The 26217-nt window shown below is 40.4% G+C and overlaps 1 protein-coding gene across 1 annotated transcript; it reads left to right on the forward strand.

Annotated features, from left to right (window-relative positions):
- The first annotated feature begins 3940 nt into the window (after positions 1-3940).
- On the forward strand, positions 3941-20012 carry dhodh (dihydroorotate dehydrogenase). Its single transcript, XM_050040312.1, has 9 exons — positions 3941-4069; positions 5801-6013; positions 6108-6307; positions 11862-11944; positions 12371-12558; positions 14877-14990; positions 17039-17192; positions 17289-17448; positions 19378-20012. The coding sequence occupies exons 1-9, from the start codon at positions 4052-4054 to the stop codon at positions 19535-19537; spliced, it is 1290 nt and encodes a 429-aa protein (XP_049896269.1). The 5' UTR covers positions 3941-4051; the 3' UTR covers positions 19538-20012.
- The last annotated feature ends 6205 nt before the right edge of the window (positions 20013-26217 follow it).

Genomic DNA, 26217 nt, shown 5'->3' on the forward strand with positions numbered 1-26217 from the left:
AAGTGTTGTGTTTGTGTTTCTGAACTTCTTAAATCTTGCCTTTGACAAGTACCACCCACAAAGAACTAAAACTAATAGTTAAACTAATAAAAACGAAAGTGAAATAAAAATAACAACCAGTGAAAAATACAAAACTATAATAACTCTGGGTCGAACGGTCTCTTACCAGGAGGAGGTTGTCAATGTCTGCAACATGCGCAGCCATGTTGTTCACATTCCTTTTGTGCCCTGAAATCAAAGTGTGTTTGAAGATAGAGAAAGAAAAAGAAGCAGATGCACAAATTCAGTTTTATGTCTGTTGTTCTTCACGTTCTTTATGCTGATTGAAACGATGTCATACATAATGTTTCAGTCCAACTTACGAGATCCGGCTGCATTACTTAACGCCGCCCGGTACTGCAGAGAAAACATGAACAGAAGTAACATGAACACTCAGTCAAGATGTTTATACAGCTTCTTTCAAATGTGAAATGTTTCTCTTACCTTTGTGTTTGATGAAGAGCTAAAATCTTTAAAACAATAAGGACACTTTTAATAAACAATATATTGCATATAAAAAAACAAATAATGAAATAAAAAAACTTCTCTCAGTTATTATGAATGCAGGAGAAGGAAAGAAGGAAGAAAGCAAGGAAAGACACAAAATTCAAAGTAGTGAGTAGGAAGCTGTTGATGCGTACTGTGGGTGCAGAGGAAGCCTCGCCTCTGGTTGCAGTCAGACACTGGGACGAGCTGAAGAGGATTAAGCTTCATGTATGTGCAGTTGTTCCTTGAAATGTCAGCGTTTTCTGTTAAGGGGACAAAAGCATTAAGAAAACTTAATGTTTGGGACACTGCTTTGGGTTACAAGTTTGTTAGCTGAAACCCAATAAAGACAAAAACAATTTTCAGACTTATCAATTACATATTGAAAAATGCCATCACGTCAAGTTACCAGAGCCAAGTGTAAAGTCTTAAAGATCCTTGTTTTGTCCTTTTCTAACCAACAAAACCATCCATCCATCCATCTTCTAACCGCTTATCCTCTTGAGGGTCACAGGAGGGCTGGAGCCTATCCCAGCTGACACTGGGCAAGAGGCAGGGTACACCCTGGACAGGTCCCCAGATTATCACAGGGCTGACACATAGAGACAGACAAACATTCACACTCACATTCACACCTACAGCTAATTTAGAGTCACCAATTAACCTGAATGTCTTTGGACTGTGGGAGGAAGCTGGAGTATCCTGAGAAAACCCATGCTGACACGGGGAGAACATGCAAACTCTGCACAGAAGGGCTCCCCCACCCGGAATCGAACCAGGAATCCTCTTGCTGTGCGGCGACAGTGCTAACCACCACACCACTGTGCTGCCCCCCAGCAAAACCAAAACATATTTATATCCAGTGATATCAAACCAACATTTTCATATTTTAGAAGCTGGAAGCTGTTTGGTATTTTTTCCTGACCAGGTTTATCAGTTATCAGTGTTGTTCATTTTAATGAGTTTTCTCCTGATGGACTAATTTTTAGCACCAGAGATCATCTTAGTTTAGTTAATACATGTCACAAGATAACTAGTGTCAGATATTTAAAAAGTGGACTTTACATATAAAATGTGCTGACAGCTTTAAAAGTGTGAATGCTGTACTGACATATTTCCAACATATTTTCTGACTTACATAAGAATTTTGTTGATTTTTATACTGCATTTTGGCAAAACTCTTGTAGTGCTGTTTGTTTAAGACAGGAAGTTTGCCATATTTTCTTAGATAAAAAATATATATATTTCAAAAAATTACAAAAATAATGAAATTAACATTTATATCCCCAGGGGAAAATATCAAAAATTAGTGAAAGTCAGATTTTGTTTGACTGCATTACAGCATTTCAGATGAAATCCAGCCTTACTCAGGGCAAAAGAAAGTCGGAAACCCTGGCTTTGTGAGGTAAATCTGAGGTATTTTATGAATAAATATAAATAAATATTATTTCTAAGTAAGAAGCATGACTTTCCACAACTCTGCATGTACAGACAGAAAGGCCATAGACACTTCAATTCAAGGATCACACGTAAAAAACACAATTAATAATTTAAAAGAAAACGTACACCAGTAAAAGGAAAGCAGTGTGTATGTATGTGTGTGTGTGTGTGTGTGTGTGTGTGTTTGTGTTTTACTCACGTATGGTGGGGTCCTGGTCCTGCTCGTGGACCCCCTTCCCCAGCCACCAGGTGCAGTTGCTGGTGCTTTTCTCTCTGGTGATGTTGTTCAGGAACATTTTAATCTGGCTGTTCATCACCCTAAGGAGCTCCCCTCCTCGCCTTTCACAGCGACTCCTGGCTTGGGACCAAGTTTTAGATACTCGCACAAACTCAAAACGAACATTTTTAAATGTACACGGTGCGGGGCAGTCATTGTAGTCCGTACAGGTCTCAGATATTTCCGGTAAAGATAGAAATCCAGCTGAAATCCACAAAAAGACACAGGTTCGAAGTAACGCACCCATCGTTATGATAATGTACAGAGCTAAAGCACATAGTGTTGCAGGGACTGAGGCTGGAGCTGGGCAAGATCACTTCTGTCCGTCACATGGAAATCAGAGAGCTTTCTCCAGAAAAACTCTGCATATGTTCTTAATACATTAGGAAAATCACAGAGGACACTCAAACAAGATGCAAAGTGAAGCTGGCATCACCATAGGTCACATAAACTGAACCTCCTGTAGTGACCAAGGACAATGTTTCAATGTTTCATTTGTTGTCAACATGAATAACATACTGTATTATATTATCATGTGTAGGCCTATTGTAATGATAGTATCTTAAAAACAAATATCTTATACTCAAATTAAATCATCCTAAATACTCACTGCTTCTTGAGAAGCACCTTAACTTCACTCTCTGCTAAGTCCCGCCTTCAAATGCAAACTGCCCAATCATTGCATAGCATCTACCAGGTTTGACGGCTCTGACAGCTATGCATATTTCAGCCCTCAGGCCTTCTTCAATATCAACAATCATAGTCAGACACAGGAACACTGATTTGAGCCCACCAGGCACAGGCCCAGGGGCCTAAAGTGTCAGGTCCCCCCCGTCCTTCACCTGTAAAATGTTACTCAAAGAGACACAGGCGCAGGACACATAAACGACAACACGGAGACACAAAAAAACCATGAAAAGACACAAAAAAACCCACAAATAGACACAAAAAAGTTAGAGAGATGCTTAACACCTACAGAGACATGCAAACAACAACTAAAAGAGCTGAAACAACTATAAAGTCTGCGTGTCATGCTCCTATGTAAGAGAGGTGTTGGGGCCTTATGCATGTCTGTGCCCAGGGGCCCATTATCTCATCATCCACCCCTGCTGAAAGTGATTAGATAATCATGCTACACCAAGAGGCCTTTAAACAAAACCTTTAAACAAAACAGGGACAGGAGCAGCTAATCATATTGCCACAGACTCTCATGGGATTTGTTTCAGGATTTGTAGGGGGCATGTAGAGCTACTTGTTACCCAGAGAGGTTGGAAGGATATAGCTTATATGTTTTAATGTTATACTATGCCAGACTAGCTGCTGAAGTTGTATTTAATGTCCTGCTTTTGCTGTGTGTGAATAAAGACCTACCCTGCTTTACAATAGCTTACTTTTACACTGTCATCTGTAGGCTTTAGTTACTTTCTCTAACTTTTAAACCTGTTTTCTTGGATATATTCTACAAATGCATATAGCAGGCTCTTCTGTCTGCTTCTCTGTGACATCAGTTTTTCGTTTATCCAAAAATTAGATCATATTTCATCAGGAGTAAAACTGAGCTCTGTTTTCGCTCCGTCAGTTTGACAGACTACAATAAAGAGGCGGGCTTAGCGATCTCCGATTTGCTTTCACGTCACATAATGGAAATATCGCGAGACTACCAACCGTTATTGAAGCTCAATGAAAAAAGACTGAGATATCGCGAGAGGATGTAAAGGAAGCTGTTACCGCGTGTGTTCCATAGTACGTTTGTGTAACATGTCAAGAAGAACCTTAAATGCCCTTTAATGCAATGACAGAACTGCATCCATGGCGGGACAACTGAAGGTAATCTCAAAGACAGTCTCATATCCTGTCTTCCCTTTTTGTGTTGGACAGTCGGATCATTTGAAACGTTGCTAACTTGACGAGACAGTTCCTGTTTGCTAGCTGTGTTGCTCCCTGTAAAATTAACGTTAGGGTAGAATCACTGCAGGTTAGTTTAGCTGTGGCGGTCTTTGCATACAGAAACATGTCGTGGTGGTGTCTTTGCCAGCGGATTTAACGTTACTTGCCCTCTGAAACACTGGGCGGTTATTGTTAGAGATTTGCACATAGACAGATAGTTAGGGTTATTTGGAGTATGTTAAGTTTTTAACTGTCAAATAGAGACGTTACTAAAGTCATAGTCTTCCTGCAGAGTAACGGTAAGTTACCTCTAATCACACATCAACAGTGGTGGACTATAACTAAGTGTAAATACTTAAGGACCCTCCTCAAGTACAATTTTGAGCAGTGCCGTACACAGACATTTTTCAGGGTAGGTGCTGAAGTGAAAAAAGGGCACCCCTTCTAGAAAAATGTTTGCACACATGCTGAAAAAACATTTTGTGCACACACAAAGTTTCTATAGCCCCGTTTCCACCAAACACTTTCGATGTGGTAACTAGACCCAAGGTTTGCTTAGCATTTCCACAGCAAACAGTACTCTTAAATGTGCGCAGGGTTGTTGTCACTCATTGCTACATCCAGCACTCACTGTATTTTCTCATCACCTGTGACACAGATGGAAGTCTGCACTTCGTCTATGATCCACAGAACGAGGTTGCACGCCAACAGTTTTCAGAACAAAACAAAACAGGCTGCAGTGAGAGTCTCTCTCGATTTAAAATTCAAAAACAGCAGGTTTGTGCATTTAGTCCTTCTCAGGCAAGTTCAGAGGTTTAGTGTTGCTGCAGCTCAGAGGAACGATGCTCCACAGCGCTTTTTATTCTCCAAGAGAGGATCAGAGTATGTGCATGAAGACTGGTGGAAGTGGGAAAGCAATTTGGCGTCTGTCTCTTCTCACACCAGGCAGTTGATGTGCCCGAAGCTACCAGAGAGTTGGAGGGAGACGGTGGTTTTACACCACACTAGCTTAGTTGTTGTTAGGCTTAATAGTGTGTTATTACCTAAGTTAGGCTGGCTGTATCGAGATGCTTTAGTAGTATGTTTAATTTCGCTGGAGTGACAATACAATACCAGTACCTCTTGATCTGGCTGTCCATGAAGGCAGGTCAGGGAGACGTGGATGCTGCTTAACATGGTGCTAAGCTTGTTTTGACAAGCAAAGTTAAAGAGGGAGGGACAGGGACTAGACTCAAATGCAGTTGTTGCCCACAGAGCGAAAACAGAGTGAATATTAAATTTAGATCCACCAGGTGGACTGAAAAACAACTCAAAATAAATTATGTTGCTTTGTGCTGGATGTGGAAATAAGCAACAGGTCACTAACAGGTTTCCCATGTCATCTTATAAGGTGATGATGTGCCAGTGGTGTGTCACAACTTTGCAACTGCCATAGGCAAGGGGCCAAAAAAAAATCAGTTATTGCAGGTTAAACCTCATTGACTTCAAACACAAGCGACACCAACAAAAGTCTGTTTACAAACTGTTATTATGGATATAGCTACAGTTACAGCTACAACCATCAGTGTTTTCACTGAAGTATCACCAGTCTGTTCACAGTATTTAATGTCTGACATGAGTCCTTTTGAAGGCTCAGTTTTATGTATTAACATTTCATGCTTTTGTCAACAGAAACAGTTAAAAGAAGCCGTGAAGATCATCGGTTCAGGCAGCCTTCTGTTTGCCTCCTACCTCACTGCGATAGGAGATGAGCGTTTCTATGCCAATCAGTTGATGCCCCTACTGCAGAGGGTTGTGGGGGCAGAGACAGCGCATGTGCTGGCAGTGAAGATGATCGGTCTGGGTCTGGTTCCTCTTAACCGCTACCAGGACCCTGCATCATTGGTAAGCATTTAACCTCACTTTCTTCTCATGATTATTTCCCAGTGACCCCAGACATCTTGAAACTTAGTTCTTTTTGTTTTAAATGATTCTACAGGAAGTGAACGTCTTGGGATTAAAGTTCAGAAACCCGATTGGAATTGCAGCAGGCTTCGACAAGCACGGAGAGGCCGTGGATGGGTTGTACAAAGTGGGTTTTGGCTTTGTTGAAGTGGGCACAATCACCCCCAAACCTCAGGAGGGAAACCCCAAACCTCGAGTGTTTCGACTCTCTGCAGATCATGCAGTTATTAACAGGTACGTTTTTGATAACTTTGTATAAAGGCAGCTCTGTCTCCCTAGAAATGATGTTTATATACAACTGATTTGAGACAGCAAATAATTTTTTGTGGGAAATGTAATGCCAAGTGAATTAATGAGGCTAATTAACATACCTGGAAAGTTGCAAAAATGTTCAAATTGGACGTATCTGCAAATTTATTTTATTACCTTTTTACATTTTACAGAATCAACTTCCTTCTCTAACCTAAGTGCTTTTATTGGCTAAACCTAAGACAGGAGTGAAGAAGAAGATATCCTTTATTAATCCCCAAGCGGAAGTTCAATTTTTTAACTCTTGTCATGTACACACAGGCCCAAAATACACACACAAACAGGACATATACATGCATTAAAAAGAGAGATGTCAGACTGAGGGGCTGCCCATGCACAGGCAAGCAGTTTGGGGTTTGGTGCCTTACTCAAGGGCACCTCGGCAATGCCCAGGAGGGGAACTAGCACCTCTCAAGCTACCAGTCCACACTCCATATTTGGTCTGGAAGGAGACCTGAACCGGTGACCCTCTGTTTCCCGATCCAAGTCTCTATGGACTGAGCTACTGCTACCTGAATTTAGTAATATACAAACATATTTTTTAGGAGACAGGGTTGCAAAGAGATACGTCAGGATTATGCTCAAACTGAATGTACACAATAGTACTACTCGGACGGGATTAGTTTTACATAGGGATGTGGACTAATGTCAGTTTACCACAGGATGTCTGTAATATAAATGTCCGATTCGTACAGGACAAGAAATCTCCATAATTCTACCAGAGATGGGAGTGGTAACTCGGTTTGCGCCTTGGCGTCACCTCCCTGTCGGCATGCGCGTGCTACGTTGCTTCCTGTAAGCATCAGCTGAAGGATAATAATAATTAATGATTAGCCCAATATGAAATATTGCCCATGATCAGGATTGTGTGTACACAACGATTAGCAATATGGATTTATATTAGGCCTACATAACACAACCAGAAGTCTCGTGGCTCTGAAAATGCTTTCTTCTCAAACTTTTTGATTGGTCTCCCACGTAGAGCTATGCGATCATTAGAAGAATGTCCACTACCACGAACAACACCGAATGCTTCTTCAAGCGCCTCCATCATCGGAAAAATGCAGAAAAATAGTTGTAAATGCGAAAAAATGGTTGTAAACAGGACGTGATGAAATATTTACATGCATTTTTACAGAGGATCGCGTTTGCACGGGATTAATATTACCCAAGGTATTTTCTCCGGACCGTTTTACAGAAGGTAAAAGTCGGCGTAATTTTTACTGACATTATCGGTAATGGTTACAGACATAGCGTGTTCAGACGGGACTAAAATCCCTGGTAATAATTACCCCACGTCTCCACGTTAATCTAATCCCGTCCCTATAGGGCTAATGACAGGCAGGGCTGGGCGATGTGGTTGAAATTAAAGGTATACTATGCAGGATTGTCGGTTACTGTTTTTAAACAGGCGCACCAGCAAATGTAAAAGTCAACCTCTAGACTGACTCTAGTTTTTCGTTTCACTGTATTTGCTTTTTTTTCGGTGTTACGTGTTTTTGATGCCTGTTGCTTATGGTCTTGCACCTAGTCGCTACCTTTTTATAAAGCCTCAACCTTATCGTTAATGGTGTACAATCATTAACGTCCCAAGCACAGAAAATAAGAATATACAGGCAACACACATCTCGTGGGTCATAAGTGATGATTTAAGAGGGATTACTTCTGTGTGAGACTATACATTGTTTTTTAGGAAAATCCTGCGTATTCATTCATTCATTCATTCATTTTCCGTGCCCACTTATGGAGGGGGGCTGGAGCCTATCCCAGCTGACATTGGGCGAGAGTCAGGGTACACCCTGGACAGGTTGCCAGACTATTGCAGGGCTGACACATAGAGACAGACAACCATTCACACTCACACCATAGTATATCATAAATGTCAAAGAATTTTTTTGTATTAAGATAGACTCAGTTGTCAAATTATTTAGTGTTGCACACAAATAATTAGCATTAAACCCTCGTTGGATCATGTTGATGCTGATTTTGAGTTGCTTGCTTTATAGTAAAAATTCATGACTTTTTTCTTTTCTTTTTTATTGAACGTGTTACGTAGCTTAACACCCTACTTTCATGTAACATCTCACAAAGACTGTATTCAATTTATATAACAGTAAATGAGTCACATTAGTCAACAGCAGGAGACGGTGATGTTACTGTATAATATTTTTTCCCACATGTCTCTGTACGTTCAAAGAGATTAAGCTGCCTACAGGTTTGCTACCAAAGGATTCGCATTTACAGAGCTGTGAATAAGAGTTCATGGGTTAGCCTCCTTTTCTTTGCAGATTTCATTTGCAACACAGATTTGAATGGGCTCAATGAAAGAAAGCTTTCTTTACCAGGTCTTTCCACATTCCATTTTAATATGTCATTATACACAATACAAATTGGTAATTTATGATAATATAGAATAATGAGTTATTGCATCAGACCCTGTGAAAACCTTTGCCAGTGGATCTCCAGCAATTTGATTTAAATATTCCATACAGATATTTTCATGTCAAGGATTTGGTACGAGGTGCACTTCATTAGGTAAATTATAAGGATGACCTAGTTAGGTATAAATTATACAGCAGTACAGTATTTCCACAAAATATTCTTGCGTAATTAGTACAAATGGAGCAGGAAAGCAAACTTGCATAATGCAAAAACGACATCTCTCAGACAAATTGCTTTATATTATTCATACAGTATCATGCAGATATACAAACAAATTAGAGTAAACCCGCCTGTCAGGTTGTTGTTGTAATTATATGTGTTGTTTGTATTTTATAATAAGAAATGTCACATTACAATGACATGAATTTATCATGAGACTTAATCCATGGTTGTTAGAAAGGTACCTCAGAGATTACAATGGTGGCTGAAGATTAAGCAGACAAAGAAAAACATTATGCCTTATGAGGAATAATCCAACATCTTGAATTTCACTTCCCAAAGTGTCTCTGGTAGGGATGCACCGAATATTCGGTAACCGAATATATTTGGCAGAATATTGCAAAAAAAAAACACACATTCAGTATTTGGTGGAATAAGTGAAATGCAAGGCCGAATACTAGCGGCGTGTTTTGATAACACAATCAAACAGCGTGCGGTGACGGACGGAGTAAAATGTTGGCAGTGTGGCGATATTTTACTCCGTCCATCACTGCACTCGCATTTGCGACTAAAAATAGTTTTGTTCAAGCAAAATAAATTATTCAGCACGCTGTGCGAGTACAGATTTCAACCAGCAGCAGAAACTAAAGGCGAATCCCGCCGGTTGTGGGTTGAACGGGGGTCACAGACACAGACAGGAATGTATTCCTGTCAAATACGGCGGCCAACGGCTTACTTATTTTTTTATTTTATTTTGATTAATCACTTATTGATGCTGTTTTTGAAGTATGAATAAGTCAATAAGTAATTTATTCCTTTGAAATATCATTGATGTATTATAGAAAAGTGATTTATCTTTTCATAAATGACAAAAGGCACATCTGCCTCATTTTCGCTATGGTATCGTGATACTACTCAGAACCATGATATTTTCACTGGTATCGTACCGTGGGTCCCAATTTTGGTACCGTGACAACACTAATCTGGAGGGGGTTCATCTGCAAAAACTAAACAACGGTATTCGGTACTCGGTATTCGGCCAAGCGTTTAATTTTATTCGGCTTCAGCTTCGGCCACAAATTTTCATTTCGGTGCATCCCTAGTCTCTGGGTACAGGATTCTATCCGTGTTACATCCCCATGTAGACACAATCATACAGTTACCATGATGCTCATAACCAAAAAGCAAAACTTGGTGGAAGCACAGGTAAAGGGCCACCTGCTGGACATTACGTCCTGATGCACCTTGATTGTGCCATCGTGGCAGCTGCAGGTTCGTCAGCACCATTAGTTCCGGAACAGTGCCCTCTTGAATTTGGGACCCCCATGCTCCTTAAGAAGCACTGGGTGGATGTACCCACAAACACTCTGAAGCTGACTTCCACAGGGTACTTGACACCCAACCACCCCGCCTCTTTGCACTTCACTGTCAGCTCTGTGTGCTTGTCCCTTTTCCCTTCCGAAGGCCGCCTCTATCCCCCACTCCCACAGGACCGTGACCTCAGTCATGATCACCATGGGATGATGTTAGGTCACAGAGAAGGTGTGGTGATCTCCGTTGGGAGCTTAAGCTGCCAGTCAAGATCCACTCTTAAGTTCCATTCACACCCAGGTTTATAGGACTGATATATAGGACTCCCCTCTGGTAGATGTTCTGTTCTAGCCGCTGTGGTGTTGATGGAAGGTCTCTGCGGTCACTCTCACCCTGCATACCTGTAGGATTTTCACCAGCTTCCACAGGACTCAGACGTGACATGACCCGCATCGACCCTGAGCCAGTGCTCTTTTTTTTAAAATGGACAGGATGTATAGCAGGCTGGGGTTCGGGGCACTGCAGAGTTGGTGGATTTCATCTGAGCCATACCACAGGTACAGGTAGCTGGGGATTGGTAGAGTGTCCTAAGTGGACCTAATGAGGAACCTCAACCTGGCTTGAAATATCTTCCACATGTCGGCCCAACTTATGAACCTGTTGACCACTCCCTCCCAGGCTATCTAGCGTCCTTGTTGCCGCAGACTGAGTGCTCTGATCTTATATTGCCCCTCCTACATCCTGACAACCTCTGAAATTCCTCTCCTTCCTTGTGGCTTTGGACCACATCTTGGAAGCTGTCCCCTCACCCCAGGCCAGCCCTTCCTGACTGCGTTCTACCAACGATCTTACAGTGCTTCAGCCTGCCGATGGCTTGGTCGACTGCTTGTTAAGTCCTCCAGTTGCGTCCAGTTTGGAACGGGGCCTTGTTGTTCTCTACAGACGGATCTAAAGAGAAGATAGTTTTAGTTAGTCAACATGCTCATGTTGTTATTTATGTTGTGGAGTCAAGTGTGTTGGTTCAAGTGCATTCTGGTGAATTTTAATGCACCAATTTATGGTGGTAATGTCTTTATTTATGTAAGAGAAAGCACAAAACTGACATTTCAAAATATAAGAATATGATTGAATATAACGCAGCGAGGCTTTCAGGCATCAGCTTACCTCATTCAGTGGTGTCTCTGCTGAGTCAACACATGTAAGCATCATTTTACTCTTCACTCTGAAGAGTGGAAGCATTTCTGATTGTGCATAACATGGGGTTGTCTCATATTGAAAAATAAATGCGCTGTCCCCAGTCAGTATGAAGTGCAGTTTGTCCCATATTTTCGTGCACAGAACTGTTAGTATGAGGACAATGTGAACGGGTCGCTCAAATATTGGTAGGTACAATTCTGTCCTCCCAAAAAGGACATGTCCTTACCGTCCATGTGGAAACCTACGCTCGTTAGTACAGTTATTTATCGCTGAAAATAAAGCATAAAGCAGGAGTTACAAAATGATAAAAACAATTCTAGTCGGAGTAGCATGTGTAGTAATGTGTGTGCATGTGTGTGCTTCTCACCAGATATGGGTTCAACAGCTGTGGTCTGGCAGAAGCACAACAGAGGCTGAAGGCCAGGGGCGACACGCAGCAACAGCTAAGTAAAGGTTAGCAGGCAGCAACTTCTCTTCTCAGCGGGGAAAAATGTTTTAGTTTTCCTTTTTAAAAAATTTAAGCTGCTTCAACTTTTAATGATGCATTAATCTGTTATAAATCTGTCCTGTTTTTCTCTGGTGTGTGTTTATTATTCATCAGTTGCATAGTTTGTTAAAGGAAGGCAAATAATAAATTGGGGATGTGGTTAAATACAGTATTATATTCTATTTTGCTGATCTTTGGCTGTCCTTGACTCACGTTTTATTGTGTCTGATCCGTACCTGCTTACAACTCATGTGGCACAGCAGCAGCCTCTGCCCCAGTTGAGTCATGCGTCTGGTGTTGCAGTCTGGGTTTGTGCTTGTTTAAACTCTCCTCTGTGTGTGTGTGTGTGTGTGTGTGTGTGTGTGTGTTTGCATATGTGTCTGTGTTTATAGCTGGCCTTCCCCTGGGCATCAACCTGGGGAAGAACAAGCTGTCCCAGGACGCAGGAGCAGATTACCTAGAGGGGGTGAGAGAGCTGGGCCCGCTGGCTGACTACCTGGTAGTGAACGTCAGCAGTCCTAATACACCAGGTCTCCGGGATCTACAGGGGAAGGCTGAGCTCCGCCAGCTGCTAGATACGGTAGGGCTGTCCAAATGTGCACTGAATTCATCGTCTGGCTACTTTGCTCAGCCTTTTTCCCTCAAAAACTAATTGAACATGCATCTAAATTATGAATGATACAAAGACATCATCATATACAGAAGATCTTAATCATAAAAATATTTTAAATGACTTTACGGAGTAAAGAGCCAGCCTCAATCTAACTAATAAAATATATACGTTAAACATACAAGATTCACTATAACATTTTAAAGGAACATCACAAGCTTGCCAAAATCATGGAGCCAAATTAGTGGAACTAGCCTCTATGTCTTATTGATTTCATGTCTTATATAATGTTACAGTGTCGAATGTGGCTCCAGTTTTAAATGATAAGGTAAACATATGTAAGAATAATCCTAGTGAGCAAAAACCTCAGGCTTCAGACCGATCCGAACACTTTGTTTCCCACTGGTTTCTCCACTCTGGTTATAGTATGCTGGGTTTCTTTATATGGTCATCTCCAGGCATGCTTCTGCAAGTGTTTACACTCTGTAGCCGACACTGCTACATGTAGCTACATGCTAACTTCAGGGAAACATGGAAACTTGATTGCCGATGCTCTTAATTTTTCCCCAGATTTTGGATCATATGCCAGCTGGAACGTGTCCGGTTGTGTTTAGAGGTTTTGATTTTTCATGTTAGAAAGTGCCACCATACTCTGTCACAGTCAGGGCTGGCAGCAGCTGCATCCATAAGGACCTGGTTTAGGAACTGGAGGTTCACTGGTTCAAGGCACCGAACCCCTGACTGCCTAGGACGACCGTCCAAAGGCAGCCCCGCGCGCTGATATCTCTCCATTTAATGCACGTATAAGTCCTCTTTGTACATCTGTGTGTATTTGGCGCCTGTGTGTGTATGACAACAGAGGGAAAAAATAGAATTTCCTCCAGCGGATTAATTAAGTTTATCCTCTTCTTCTTCCTGGCCTGCACTGACAGTGAAGAGGCATATGGAAGACTCGGAAACACTGACAAAGAAAGCAGACTAGGCTTTTTGTGTTGCGGGGCTCAGAGACAGGCGCTAAATGGAGGTTCTCAGACAGAGGGTACAGGTACATGTGTTCCAGCACAGACTGAATGAAAAATAGCAAATGTTTTTTTTAAAAGCATGTAAACAGGGTGTCTACAGGTCCTGAAAGTCTTAAAATGTCTTAAATTCAGTGTTAGAGCAATAAGGCCTTTAAAGTGAGGTTTTAATTATTATAAACATTTTATCTAATTTCATTTATCCATTAATTTCTTTTTGTGAGAATGAGTGAAGCCTCTCTGTGAAAATCCACATGTTTAATGTAACAGATCTTTAAAAAAACTAATACTGTAATTTTACTTCATAGTTGCACTTACCTGTTGGCAAAATGTAGACTGACTTTACTCACTCGAATAACCATATTCCTACATAACACTGACACATCTGCGCTAGACCACATAAATACTGCTTGCCTGCAATGCTTACCTGCGATGTTTAAATAAGTAAAACATGATTTGTCAAAAAATCTGTCCTAAATCTGGTTAAAAGGTGTCTTGACTGCGTCCTAAAAAGCAATTAATTTAACTGCCTGATACCTGTAGACACCCTGGTAAACATGTTGCAGAAGCCCCAAATGCAAACCTGAAAATGAGCATCGCAGGCGCTCTTCAAGGTACATTGTGCGTGCAAAAAAAATAGCCTGTTTAATTAATTGATATCTGCTCTGCGATTAATTAAAATAATATTTTCACTGTGTCTTTACCTCAGTCTCTACTCACTTCTACAGCTGTAACACAGCCCACCCCAGTGAAAAGTGAACACCGTTTTCACCCACAGAAAAGGCAAAGATGAGTCAGGACCTGGTTAATGAGTGTGACAGAGCAGTGACAAAAGATGTGATGAAAGCCCCTCAGCCTTTCAACAAAGTGCTTTAGGTATGATGCTGAGTGAAATGGACTTGGCAAATGGACTTGCGTAGCTCCTTTCATGCCTTCCGACCACCCGAAGCACTTTTGTGCTACATGTCACATTCACCCATTCATTCACACACATATTTATAAAGCGGTGGCCGAGGCTATCATACAAGGTGCCACCTGCTACTTAGTTAACCATTCATGTGCACTCACTGTGCTGTGGGCAGCAATTTGGGCTAAGTACCTCGCCTAAGGACACTAAGACATGTAGACTGGAGGAGCCAAGGATCGAACCGCCAATCTTCCGAATAGAGGACGACCTTAGTTTGACAGTGTTTCTGACTAGTCTCCAGTACTTGTAGCTCTCTCTGCCCCCTCACACGATGCACTCACATTCTCCTACAATCTGCCCAGGTGCTGAAGGAGCGCGACGTCCTGCAGGGAGACCGCAAACTTCCGGTCCTGGTGAAGATCGCCCCTGACCTCACTACACAGGACAAACAAGACATCGCCGATGTCGTCACTGAGGTTGGAAGTTATTTGTTGCAGTCATTAATGGGATACTTTGCTGATTTTCAACCAGCTTTGTATCATAACAGTGTGTGCAGTATGTGTATATGAACTATAGTGAACTTCCTCCGTCTTTCCAGCTCCCATATCTCTGCTCATTTCCCAGCTCAAATTGCTGACTCTGGGTCTGTTGCTTGTTCTACAGATTGTACATCTGCATTAAGACACAAAGAGTATAGAGGTGGATGGCGACAGAGAGAGAGGCCGGTCTCCCTGTTTCTTTCTCTAATTCAGACCAAACTCAGATCAAATGGTAACTTAGCAGTACAGTTACCAACCACCATCTTGTTTCCTGTTTCAAAATGAAGTCACTTACATCAGTGAGGTTCATTGCATTCTGTTAGTGTAGGTTTTCTACTTCTTGAGCAAAAAGCAAATGCCACAGCACTTTTTCTCTGTTTCCTCTTTTCATGTTGCACCAATTTCAAAAGTATTTATATAGACAGTCTTTCCAAGAAGTGAAATGCTTCTTAAAATTTTCTATCAGGGCATTTATTTTTTATTTACTGGCTTGTTCTTAGTTTATTTTTTCTTGAATTGAATATTTAGTTTTTATTCCATGAGATTTTTTAATTCTGTAATATCGCCATATTTTATTTCAGCTTTTATTTTTTATTTTTTTTATGGCAAATAGAAAAGAATGTGCAGGTTTAATTCAGATTGGATTCTCTAGTCAAGTCAAGTCAATTTTAGTGCTTTAGCAAAAAATCTGTATCCTTGTTTTTATACTGTCACCTCATTGAGACAGTCACGGCAACGATGACAATCACATTATGCACAATTAAAGGCTAGTGAGTGAATAAGATGACTCTAGAAAATCCCTCAGTTCTCTCACGGTGTGATATGGAGACAGGAGCTCTATGATGTAAGACGGGACGAGGCCGTTTAACACTTTGTAGACAAACATCAGAATCTTATCATGTATCCTGTAGCTAACAGGCAGCCAGTGTAGGGAGGCAAGAGTGGGGGTAATGTGCTCTGTCTTCTTTTTTGACCTCTTGTGTGTCCCTTAGATGTGAAGTCTTTTTAGAAAGTCAAACTGGCACCAGAAAATATACTTTCTTCTTTTACAGAATTTCATCCTGAATCAGCAGTGTTTTTTAAATTGTTGTGTTGTTGTATTATCCCCTCAAAAACATACAAACTTTTCACTGGGAAAAAAGTGTGTGTTTGTGTTACCCAGATCACATGCTCTTATGCAAACAGCACAGACCCTATGCAAGAGCCTTCTTTTCTGAATGGCAGTGGGTCAGATGAACAATTCTTTTAAAACTTTAGCATCACTGAGATCTTCCTCCTTAGTAACAAAACATAGCATAGTTACAAAGTGCCAAACAAGGCGGATAAGATTTAAACATTTTGGCACTAGGATGAAATAAATCAGGCAAATAATGAATGAAACTGAATAAAATATGCCCAAGAAATAATGAAATTAGATAACATTCATTCACTGCTGCGTTCTCACTGTTGCACCCTCACATTCTTGCCTCACATGGGAACAAACACGCGTGCACACACTTCTTCTTATTGTGCTCACACACTCAAATACACACCTACACCCTCAAGACTGCAATGGAAATAAGCTCTTGGGCTTTATTGTGTTTTATCCTTTTGACATAATTCATTGCTCTGTGTTGGATGTCGTTGATTTAATATCACTGCTGAGCTCTCCTACGTGTCTCAGCTAACTGTTTTTACTTAAAAGCCTGTCATTATAATTAGGCTCCTGTCTTCCTCTCTGCTCATCACTTCTTGAGTAGCTTTTTTTTTTTTTTTTTTTTTAAATACAGAGAGGCGTTTTTGTACTCGTTGGAGCGAGCAGGAGACAAACCTTAATGGAAGAGTCATTAAGGAGGGAATAGAAACATATAAACAGCACTCTGTGTCTCTCTTGTTGTCTCAGTACATTTTACATTAGAGGTCTTTACACATATCGCCTACATACATCAGTTCTGTTCCTCATTTCCCGTCCTCTCCTTGGTGTTTGTCCTCCTTTGTGTTTGCAGCTGGGAGTGGATGGTTTAATGGTGTCTAATACGACGGTGTCCAGACCAGAGACGCTTCAGGATCCACATAAGTCTGAAGTCGGTGGGCTGAGTGGCCAGCCGCTCAAAGACCTCTCTACTCGCACTGTGAGGGAGATGTACAACCTCACCAAAGGTATTTATTTACACAGCAACATCTTCTGTCCATTTCTGAGTATAAAGACAGTACATCTAAAATATACCTATAATATATGTATTTTTTTTTTTATAGGTAAAGTACTTATTATTGGGATAGGTGGTGTTGCCAGTGGGCAGGATGCCCTGGATAAGATCCGTGCCGGTGCATCACTTGTTCAGCTTTACACAGCTCTGGCCTACCAGGGTCCGCCTGTAGTGACGAAGATAAAGCGAGAACTGGAACATCTTCTGAAGTGAGTATGGTTGTGAATTAAAGGGTTTTCCTTTCATAAAGTTGGAGATTTTTTTTTTAAATGGAAGTTTGAGGATTTTTGCAGGGCTTCTTTTAAATAAAGGATAATTCTGGGTTAGTAGAAAATTGGGCGTCTTTTGGGAAATAATAAGAATAAGAATACCTCCACGTGTCTCCCTCCACCTTGAATTTAAAGGAATTGGGCCTGGTAAGTCCTTGCAAGTCCTTGAATTTGATGTTTAAGAAGGTGTGAGAACCCTTAGCTGCTGAAATCTGTGACTGTAGTGCTTTAGAGTCGACAGGACAACAAACACAAGCAGTTAGACAATCAGACAAACCTCCAGGTCATCTAAACAGATTTGAGAAAATGAAAATGAATGGTAATATTATAACTAACTGCCAGTTGTTAACAACAACTACAGAATATAACCTGACGTCCTGGTTCAACTTTGACCTTCTGTAATTGCTGTGGTTATACATGCACACCGTTTTACGATTATTACGGACACTTCTGGTAACTCAGTTTTGGCTCTGCCCTTTTAATAATGTGTTTCAGATAGTCTGACCAAACTGTTGGCTTGTGTACAAACTGCATCTTGCCCTGTCTAGCATCCTTTTAGCGTTGTGACAGAAGCATTTGACAGCAAAGCTTGTGCAACTGCAATGAGACAGCTGTGCTCTTATTAATGATCCAATATGATCCATGTAAAGTGAAAACATTGCAACATATCATCATCCGGGGTGTAAATACAGACAGTGCAGGCAGAAGGCCCGTGAGATGGGGGTCCCATAGACAGAGTGGGCCCTCCAACAGTGTGTTGGGTGGAGAATGGACCCTTATGACTGATTGCCACCTTAGAAATATGCCTGTTTTCAAAGAGCAACTCTCATTAGATTAAAAACAACATCATTCGTTATATATGCCCTTGTAAAAGGCAAAGCCATCTCGGTCAGGTTTTTTTAATAGTCAATGCATCTATAACAAAATTATATGCTTATTCCAAATAAACTGTAATAAACTATCAATTAAACTAATATTCTTTCACATTTTTGTAATAAACAGATATGCAGTGATGATTGCTGGGTAATATGTATGTTAATGTTATCCAGTGTCAAGTCTCTGATCATATGATGAGAGGATATATGCACGATAGTGTATGCTATCGTGCCTGTCATGATAGCGTGCTCTGGGGCCCGTCGTAACTACCTTACGCCACTCATCTTCAGGATACGCCTCTATTTTGAAACTCTGTGTCACTGTCAAACAGCACCAGGCAGATAATGGCTAGCAGCCAAGAGAAGGATGATGAGGATAACGTTATTTACTCTGCAGTAAAGCAGTGTGGAAATATTTTTTGATTCTGAAATAAAAAGCAGCTGAACAGACAAACAGAGCACATGCTGTATGTAAACGATGCTGTTATGACATAAAATAAGGAAAGATGACAATTCATGTTTTATGGCTGCTGGGAGAAGTTTGAGACAGATAGCCTTCAAGTTTTAGGAAAAACATGATGGAAAGGTCTTTCTGAGGTTAACTTATCCCATGTGCTGTTTTATGTGTGTTAGTGGAGTCGATTCAAAGAAAACTTTACTTTGCTCTGTATAATTATTTACAATTATTTATGTTTTATTTTTATCTTTTGTGGCTAAAAAGCAAAAAAGGAGGAGTGATGGCTTCTTCTGTAACTGACTGTGCTAAATCATATTGATGGCAGGCCTCTTGGCAAATATCATTGTCCAAAGAATCAAAATAATATTGTATCGTGATGAAAATAGTGATTTACACCCCATAGTCTAATGGCAATAGTTTACACAGTTTTCCTCTTACATATCAGTTGCTATGTCTTTCAAATGTGAAAATATGTCCTTTGATTCCCAACACAAATATATTGCAAGTCCTTACAAACTTATTTATTTATTGTTACAGAGAGCAAGGTTTCAGCAGTGTATCAGAGGCGGTTGGAGCAGATCACAGGGGAGCGGACCAGTCAACTCATAAGCAGAACATGCTGAAAGAGATGGTAAATGTTAACACAGACACGCAGCACCCACCTGTAGCTGCCATCTCCTCCTGTCAGCCAACATGATCCTCACCTTTTCCTGAACTGCGATGAATGTTGAGTATTTGCGTCCTTCCTGGTTTCCAGGATGAGATATGGTCCGAACTGATAGCTGCTGAAATTATGTCTTTAGATTTTTGTGAAGAGCACATCTCCACTCCTCACTTTTACTTGAAAATCATGGTAAAGTCAATAATGATAAATGTTTGATGTTGTATTAAGAAGCTGAGGTATGTTTGTAACTATTTCAGACAGTCATCCTTTGTTACAGTGTAACAGCGATATGTGTTTCTCAAGTGCTTACTGACACCAAAGTGCTTGAACTTCAAACAAACCTTGCTCATACATTTTTTACAGAGCTATACAAACTGTTTTGTGTCTGTCTTGTGTATAAAGAAATTAATCTGACATGATGTTATATGGATGAAATAGCAAAACTTGTTTGTGATCCTCAGTTTTAGGAAATGTCTGATACACAAATTGAAGCATGTGTTCAAGTGTTCACATTGTGTTATTTATTGCCCTTCAAAAAATACATTATTATTGATAAACAAATGTCAAAATGCTAAAACTTAATGAGGACATGTTCAATATAGTACAGCACACAAATGCAGTCAAACACAACAACAACAACAGCTCAAATGTTATTTGGGTTAAAGAATCAAGATATTTATTTTTGCTGTGGTGTTATGAGAAATGACGTGTAGCGGCAAAGTTTATGGTGTTTATGAGCTCCCCGTTTAAAAAGGTACTGTACGCCAGACTTGATCAAAGCTCCGACAGAGAAGAGTTTGCAAGTTTATACCATGGTAATGGCATATATCATGACTGGGTAATTGTTCTGTAATTAATTAAGACATGGTTTAAAGTAACCATACTGTTCTTTATCTGCGGCTGAGTATCAGTACTTGGTACCTTCTAAGGTATCAAGCGAAATTACCCAGTACCAAGTAGTGTCAAAATGTCTCCGGTCAAATAACACCTGCATTTGATCCTTTTTGTGTGGGGGTCTGATTCCGGCCCATCCTAACTCACTGCCTTAACAGCAAACTTTCTGTTGCTGCCGTCTCCAGAGCAACTGTTCTCCTGATGAACGATCAGTTCATCTTCCCGGCTAACATCCAACACCGAGCCTTTAAATGGCTCCAACATATTCACACAGACACTGAAGTGGCCCAACTCTCTTGTTAAAACCATTAATAACCGTTAGGTAATGTTAGCCACGTGATGCTAACAGCTAGCTCTGTCACTGGGTGGACACTCAAAACTGTTCTGGCGTAGAGCTCACACTCTTGCACCAGCAGCTACAACTCATACAGTCTTTGGTCTGAAGTTGAGCACAGAGTACTTAGCAGAGTTAGCAGCTCAGTGTGCAGAGATGCGACCAAAATGTTCAGAAGTATGGCTATACTGCATTTCGCTTCATTCACATCATGGATATCGAATAAAGTACTCTATTGGTATCTGTATCACTTTAAAGGTACTGGTATTAGTACTGGTATCACAGTTTTTCAAACAATACCCAGTCCTAACTTTATCATGATCAATTATTTTCTTCTTTCATTTGGTTTAGTTCTGAATTTCCTTTGACAACCTGTTTGTTCTCCCTGAGTTAGCTTGTGTAGATGATCCTGTGAGATTTTTAATGAAATATTAAATGATCTGTGTATTGTATATCATGAACAAAGACTTCCTAAATAAATACATCACCAAGAACCAGCACTAAATCGATACCAGTTCCTGACTGGTCAGTAATGAAATATTGATGAGCTCCAGGACAATTGTAGCTGCTATTTGTATTTATGTAACATTAATTAATTCTAAATTCCTAACACTGCCCTAATGATGATGAAGTTGCTGGTGTCATAATAACACCAGCAACATTTAATGTTACATAACTGCGTGTGTACATTTTGTTCTCACCCGTCATGGTTGACAGTGAAAAACATTTGAAAGTGCGGACTCACATTACTAAATGTAATGAAAATGCAGCTTGCGTGTAAAGAGGTGTAACACCAGCAACCTCATGAAACACTTACAAATACAACATCCGATAAATCTGAAGCAGTGCAGTTGTTTGACTGTTTTAGCAAAGTGTTTACTGCACCTACGACCTCAGTGCTGCCACCTGGCTCTGATGCTGATGGGTTTCACCACACTTAAAATGTGATTGTCTCGGCATCATTGAGTCAAAGTAATACTCGTTATCATTGTAAAAATAAGTCTGTAGTTAATAACTCAGGACACAGTTTCTATCAGTTTTAAGCACTCCCTCATATGTATACAGAAAAATCAGGGAAAAAATACATATTATTTCTGCAAAAAAATAAATAAAATGAAAATAACTTTCTTGTCGTATCATGTCATGTCTTAACTTTTTGTATCAAATTTTGGAGAGCAGTATCAGGAAGATTATCAATATTGATATCCGTATTAATACAATTCTATACTTTACTGCACTGGCCTTAGAGATAGGGTGAGGACCTTGGACATCCGGAGGGAGCTCGGAGTAGAGCCGCTGCCCTTTTGCGTCGAAAGGGTCAGTTGCGGTGGTTCAGGTGGGAGGTGTTCTGGGCATGCCCTACTGTTAGCAGGCCATGGGGCAGACCCAGAACACAGTGAAGGGATTACACATCTTGTCCGGCCTGGGAACGCCTTGGGGTCGCCCAAAGTGTCGCTGGAGAGAGGGATGTCTGGAGTGCTTTTCTCGGCCTGCTGCCCCTGCGACCTGGCTTCGAATAAGCGGTTGAAAATAGATGGATGGGATGGACATCATTGCATTTGTTCATGTTAAGTCAGGCTGTTTTAAACATCCTATTTGTCCTGCACCAAAAGACCTTGACCCAGATGATGTAAATGTATACCTTTTGGAGAGATTTACATTCTGCCTGTGTTCAACATTTCTAAAAACTCTCAGGCCGTTGACTGCAGTGTAACACAGAGTAACACACTTGTTTTGATTCTGAGTTTGCTCATACAGTGTGGCGTCCTTAGATCCAGCTCCCCAGTTTTGTTCTTGTGTGTAGGTGGAGAGCAGCACGTGTGGAGGCGAATGAATCACACAGACTGGAAAATATGCTTCAAGGTAGAACTGTAATAAAACAACAAAACAAGGTTACACTGGACGAGCTGCAGCAGTTTTAACAATTACAGAGAAAATGTCCTTCCTGAACAGAGTGTGCTCAAGTGATTCTTTCTAATCAGATGCAGCAGCAGCGAACACTTTGGACTGCTGACGATTTTAGAGATTTTCAGCCTTGAAAGAACTGAGATGACTTTGTTCTGTTCCTGGCAGCAGTAGAGGAAGCCCTTCAAGTCCTCTTCCCCTCAGCTGAACTCTCACTCCTCCTCTGTTGTTACTCGCTGTGGGCAGTGTGGTGTCATGGCCTCCCAGTGGTGGTAGAGGCTTCTTCTTTTATTGTTATTCTTGGGTTTTTCTTCACCCATTGACACGTTGAGATAGCCTATCATAACACCACCTGCTAACCCCAGAATAAACAGCGGTCATTAGACATAGCCAGTGAAGGCGGCGGTACTGTGAGGATCAGCTGTGAGCTGCCGGGCGCCTCCATCCTCCTCCTCCCTCTCCCTGAGGCCAAGTCCAGACTGGCTTGAATCCCGTTTGTGGTGTCACACAGGAAGGAGAGGCACGACCTGGCTTCCAGACAAGCACAACTTTTAAAGTGATGGCCACTTAGATACACAGTTTTCTTGTATAACATCGATCAGAGCTCACAGGCAGAGCTTATCTGTCCCTCAGATAATGTTTGTGCCCTTATTTGATCCAGTCTGAAAGCTAATAGGAAAATAAAGGTCAGCACTGGTCGTATAGCATCTTAAAAGAGCATTACTCAAATATTTATGTATTTCGATCTTGTATTTTGCTTGTATTCATTAAGTCAGAGAGTTCAAGCATTGCTTTTTCACCATATCCAGTAGTACGACAAACCAACACACTAATGAATCTATGGAGAGCAGATGTCTTTTTTTCAATAGCTGTTCAGTTAATGAAATTTCAGAAGATCGCAAGTTCCTAGAGACCAAGGTGTCTCTTTAAATAGCTGTATAGTTAATCAGAAGACAATGCTGAGACATACTGACAAAAAGAAAATCAACAATACGACATAGCCAGTATGTTATCATATAGTTACATCAGGGACCTTTAATGAAGGAGATGTAATTCGCCCACTTAGCATAGTATCTCTCCACCTGACTGATGAGTCTAAAGGAGAGGCCCTCGTGTGCAGCCACAATACCAAGTTGGGAGAACCACACCCTGACTGGCGGTAAGCTGATCGCCTTCCATTCTGTTAAAATACGTTTTCTCCCCAGCATGAGGGATGTCTGGACCCAGTCTGCCTTTGGTGCAGACAGGGGTCTTAGTGGGACAGGATCACCCAGAGCAAGCAAGCTTGGGCAGAATGGTATGTCTAATTTAAGGATCATATTGATATCCTCATGTACAGCAGACCAGAATTTTTGTGCAGCAGGACAGGACAGCAACATGTGGAGGAGAGTGCCAACGCTCACCCCACACCTCCAGCAATTCTGGCTGTCTCTTAGTTTCACCCTAAATAACCTCGAGGGGTAAGACAGTGGGAAGTTGCATGGCTCCAAGGATGGCAGTATCGTTTGCTTCAGCGTTTTGGTGCAAACTGAATTTCTCAACCAATGGATGGATTGCCATGAAATTTATGGTTACCAGAAAATGACGTATTCTGACTTTGGTATTCCCATGAGTTTCCATCTAGCACCACCAACCACTCAAAAGTGAAATGTACGCATTGTTTTTGTTTTTGACCAAATACCTACAACACTAACGATATTCCCATCAGCCTCAGCTGTGCTACGTATTTGCTGCTAATTAGCATGTTGGCACGTTAGCATTCCAAGAAGCTAAACTAAGATGGCGAACATGTGTACAGTCTGACAGTGCAGCTGGCATGGCTGTAGACTCTTGTTGCATAATTAATGATGTCGATCATTTCCTGTTGATTGATTTATCTGTTAATTGACTAAATGCGTCTGCATAGCTTCTTTTATACTTCCTGTCAGTATTTTAACATTGTGTGTGTAGTCACAGTATTCATACAGGATAATTTAATGCTCTCTTAACCATCTGTTTCTTGCTGTCTCTTATTCCTCTTCCTTCCTTTCTATGTTTGTTAAAGATGATTTTTGGGGGCATTTTGCCTTTAATAGACCATGACAGTGTACACAGAGACAGCAAACATGAGCAAGGAGTACACTGTGCAAGAATCAAACCTGAGATGCTGTGGTTGTCCGGCATACGTCAATGGAACTGCGTCTTGCTTTTTCTCTTACTCAATCCACCGTTCTGGTTCGGTGAACCCATTTATGTGTTTTGACATTTTGACTCTGATGTTTGTTTACTTTATATAGATGACATTTAAAAATATGTGATTTTTTTTTTTGTGTGTGATATTTGTGTTTTTTTTTTCCTTGAGCATGAGATAGCAAAGCTAATGAAGCATCGTATAAATCAAAGTAACTTTATTGGAGAAACTTTATTAGACTTGTGGAGGAAGAGGAGGCTCAAGGACTAAAAGATCCACTGTCTTTCTGCTCATTAGTCACAGAGGGTTAAATTTGTCAACTTCAAGGGCATGTTTGAAAACTTACCCTCACAGCAAAAAAAAAAAACAGTTTATAACGACCCTTTTTAAACAGATTTGATAATCATGTACAAAAACATGACAAGCCAAGTGAGTGCCCTTAATTTGACCTTAGTCGACCTTAATATGTTTGAGTATTTCAATTTGTTCAGCATTTTGTCCAAAAATTCAAATTAAATTTTTAAATTAAAACATTTTTGTGCCTGCTACAGAAATGTTGCATAATAAATGACAAAAACAAAAGACAAAAAAATCCATTTCAAACAAATTAAATAAACACAGACAAACAAGACAATGACATATGGACGTAAACAACAGTAATTAAGATAAATACATAAAGAAAAAAAATTCTGGGAAGCACTGCACAGGTAGATGGCCATGTGGTTAAAGGGCTGAGAATAACTATTACTATGATGACAATTTGTTAGCTATGGAGTTTTATGGCGGCACTAGATTTCCAGTTTTTAAGTGTGATGTTATGGGCTGATTTGAAAAGTAAAGTGTTTATCTCTTGTTTAGATATAGTTTAATAGTTTATTTTTTGCACAACTAAAACACAAATAACACTCAATAATAGTGTCTGAGCAGAAAATGTGAATATGTAATGCATAAGTCAGTGTTGTATAATTAGACGTGTGTATATGTGTGATATAATAACTCAAACTTTAAAAGCAATTTTTTTTTTTTTTACAAATATATTGAAATGAAAATCTGACAGCATGAGTTGAGTTACGTAAACCCTCACCATGTCGGGAGATGTAAACCTAGGGATATATGTATGCAGCACTTTGAATGTTGGGACACCAGCAGACCCAATCATATGCACACACACCTTAAAATTACAGAGAAAAATGTAAGTATGGTCATAAACCTTTATATAATGAGCTACATATTTAATTACAGGTTGAATGTAAAATTACGCCTAAATATAAAAATAATAAGATTTACCTTAAAATTACAGAGAAAAACGTTAGAATGTTAGTATGGACACAAACGAACTACATATTTAATTACAGATAATTACTGTAATTTTACATAAAATTGTATGTACTTTTTCTTTTAAAAAAAAAG

Source organism: Epinephelus moara, chromosome 1 (assembly GCF_006386435.1).
Source record: "Epinephelus moara isolate mb chromosome 1, YSFRI_EMoa_1.0, whole genome shotgun sequence".
Taxonomy (NCBI): domain Eukaryota; kingdom Metazoa; phylum Chordata; class Actinopteri; order Perciformes; family Serranidae; genus Epinephelus; species Epinephelus moara.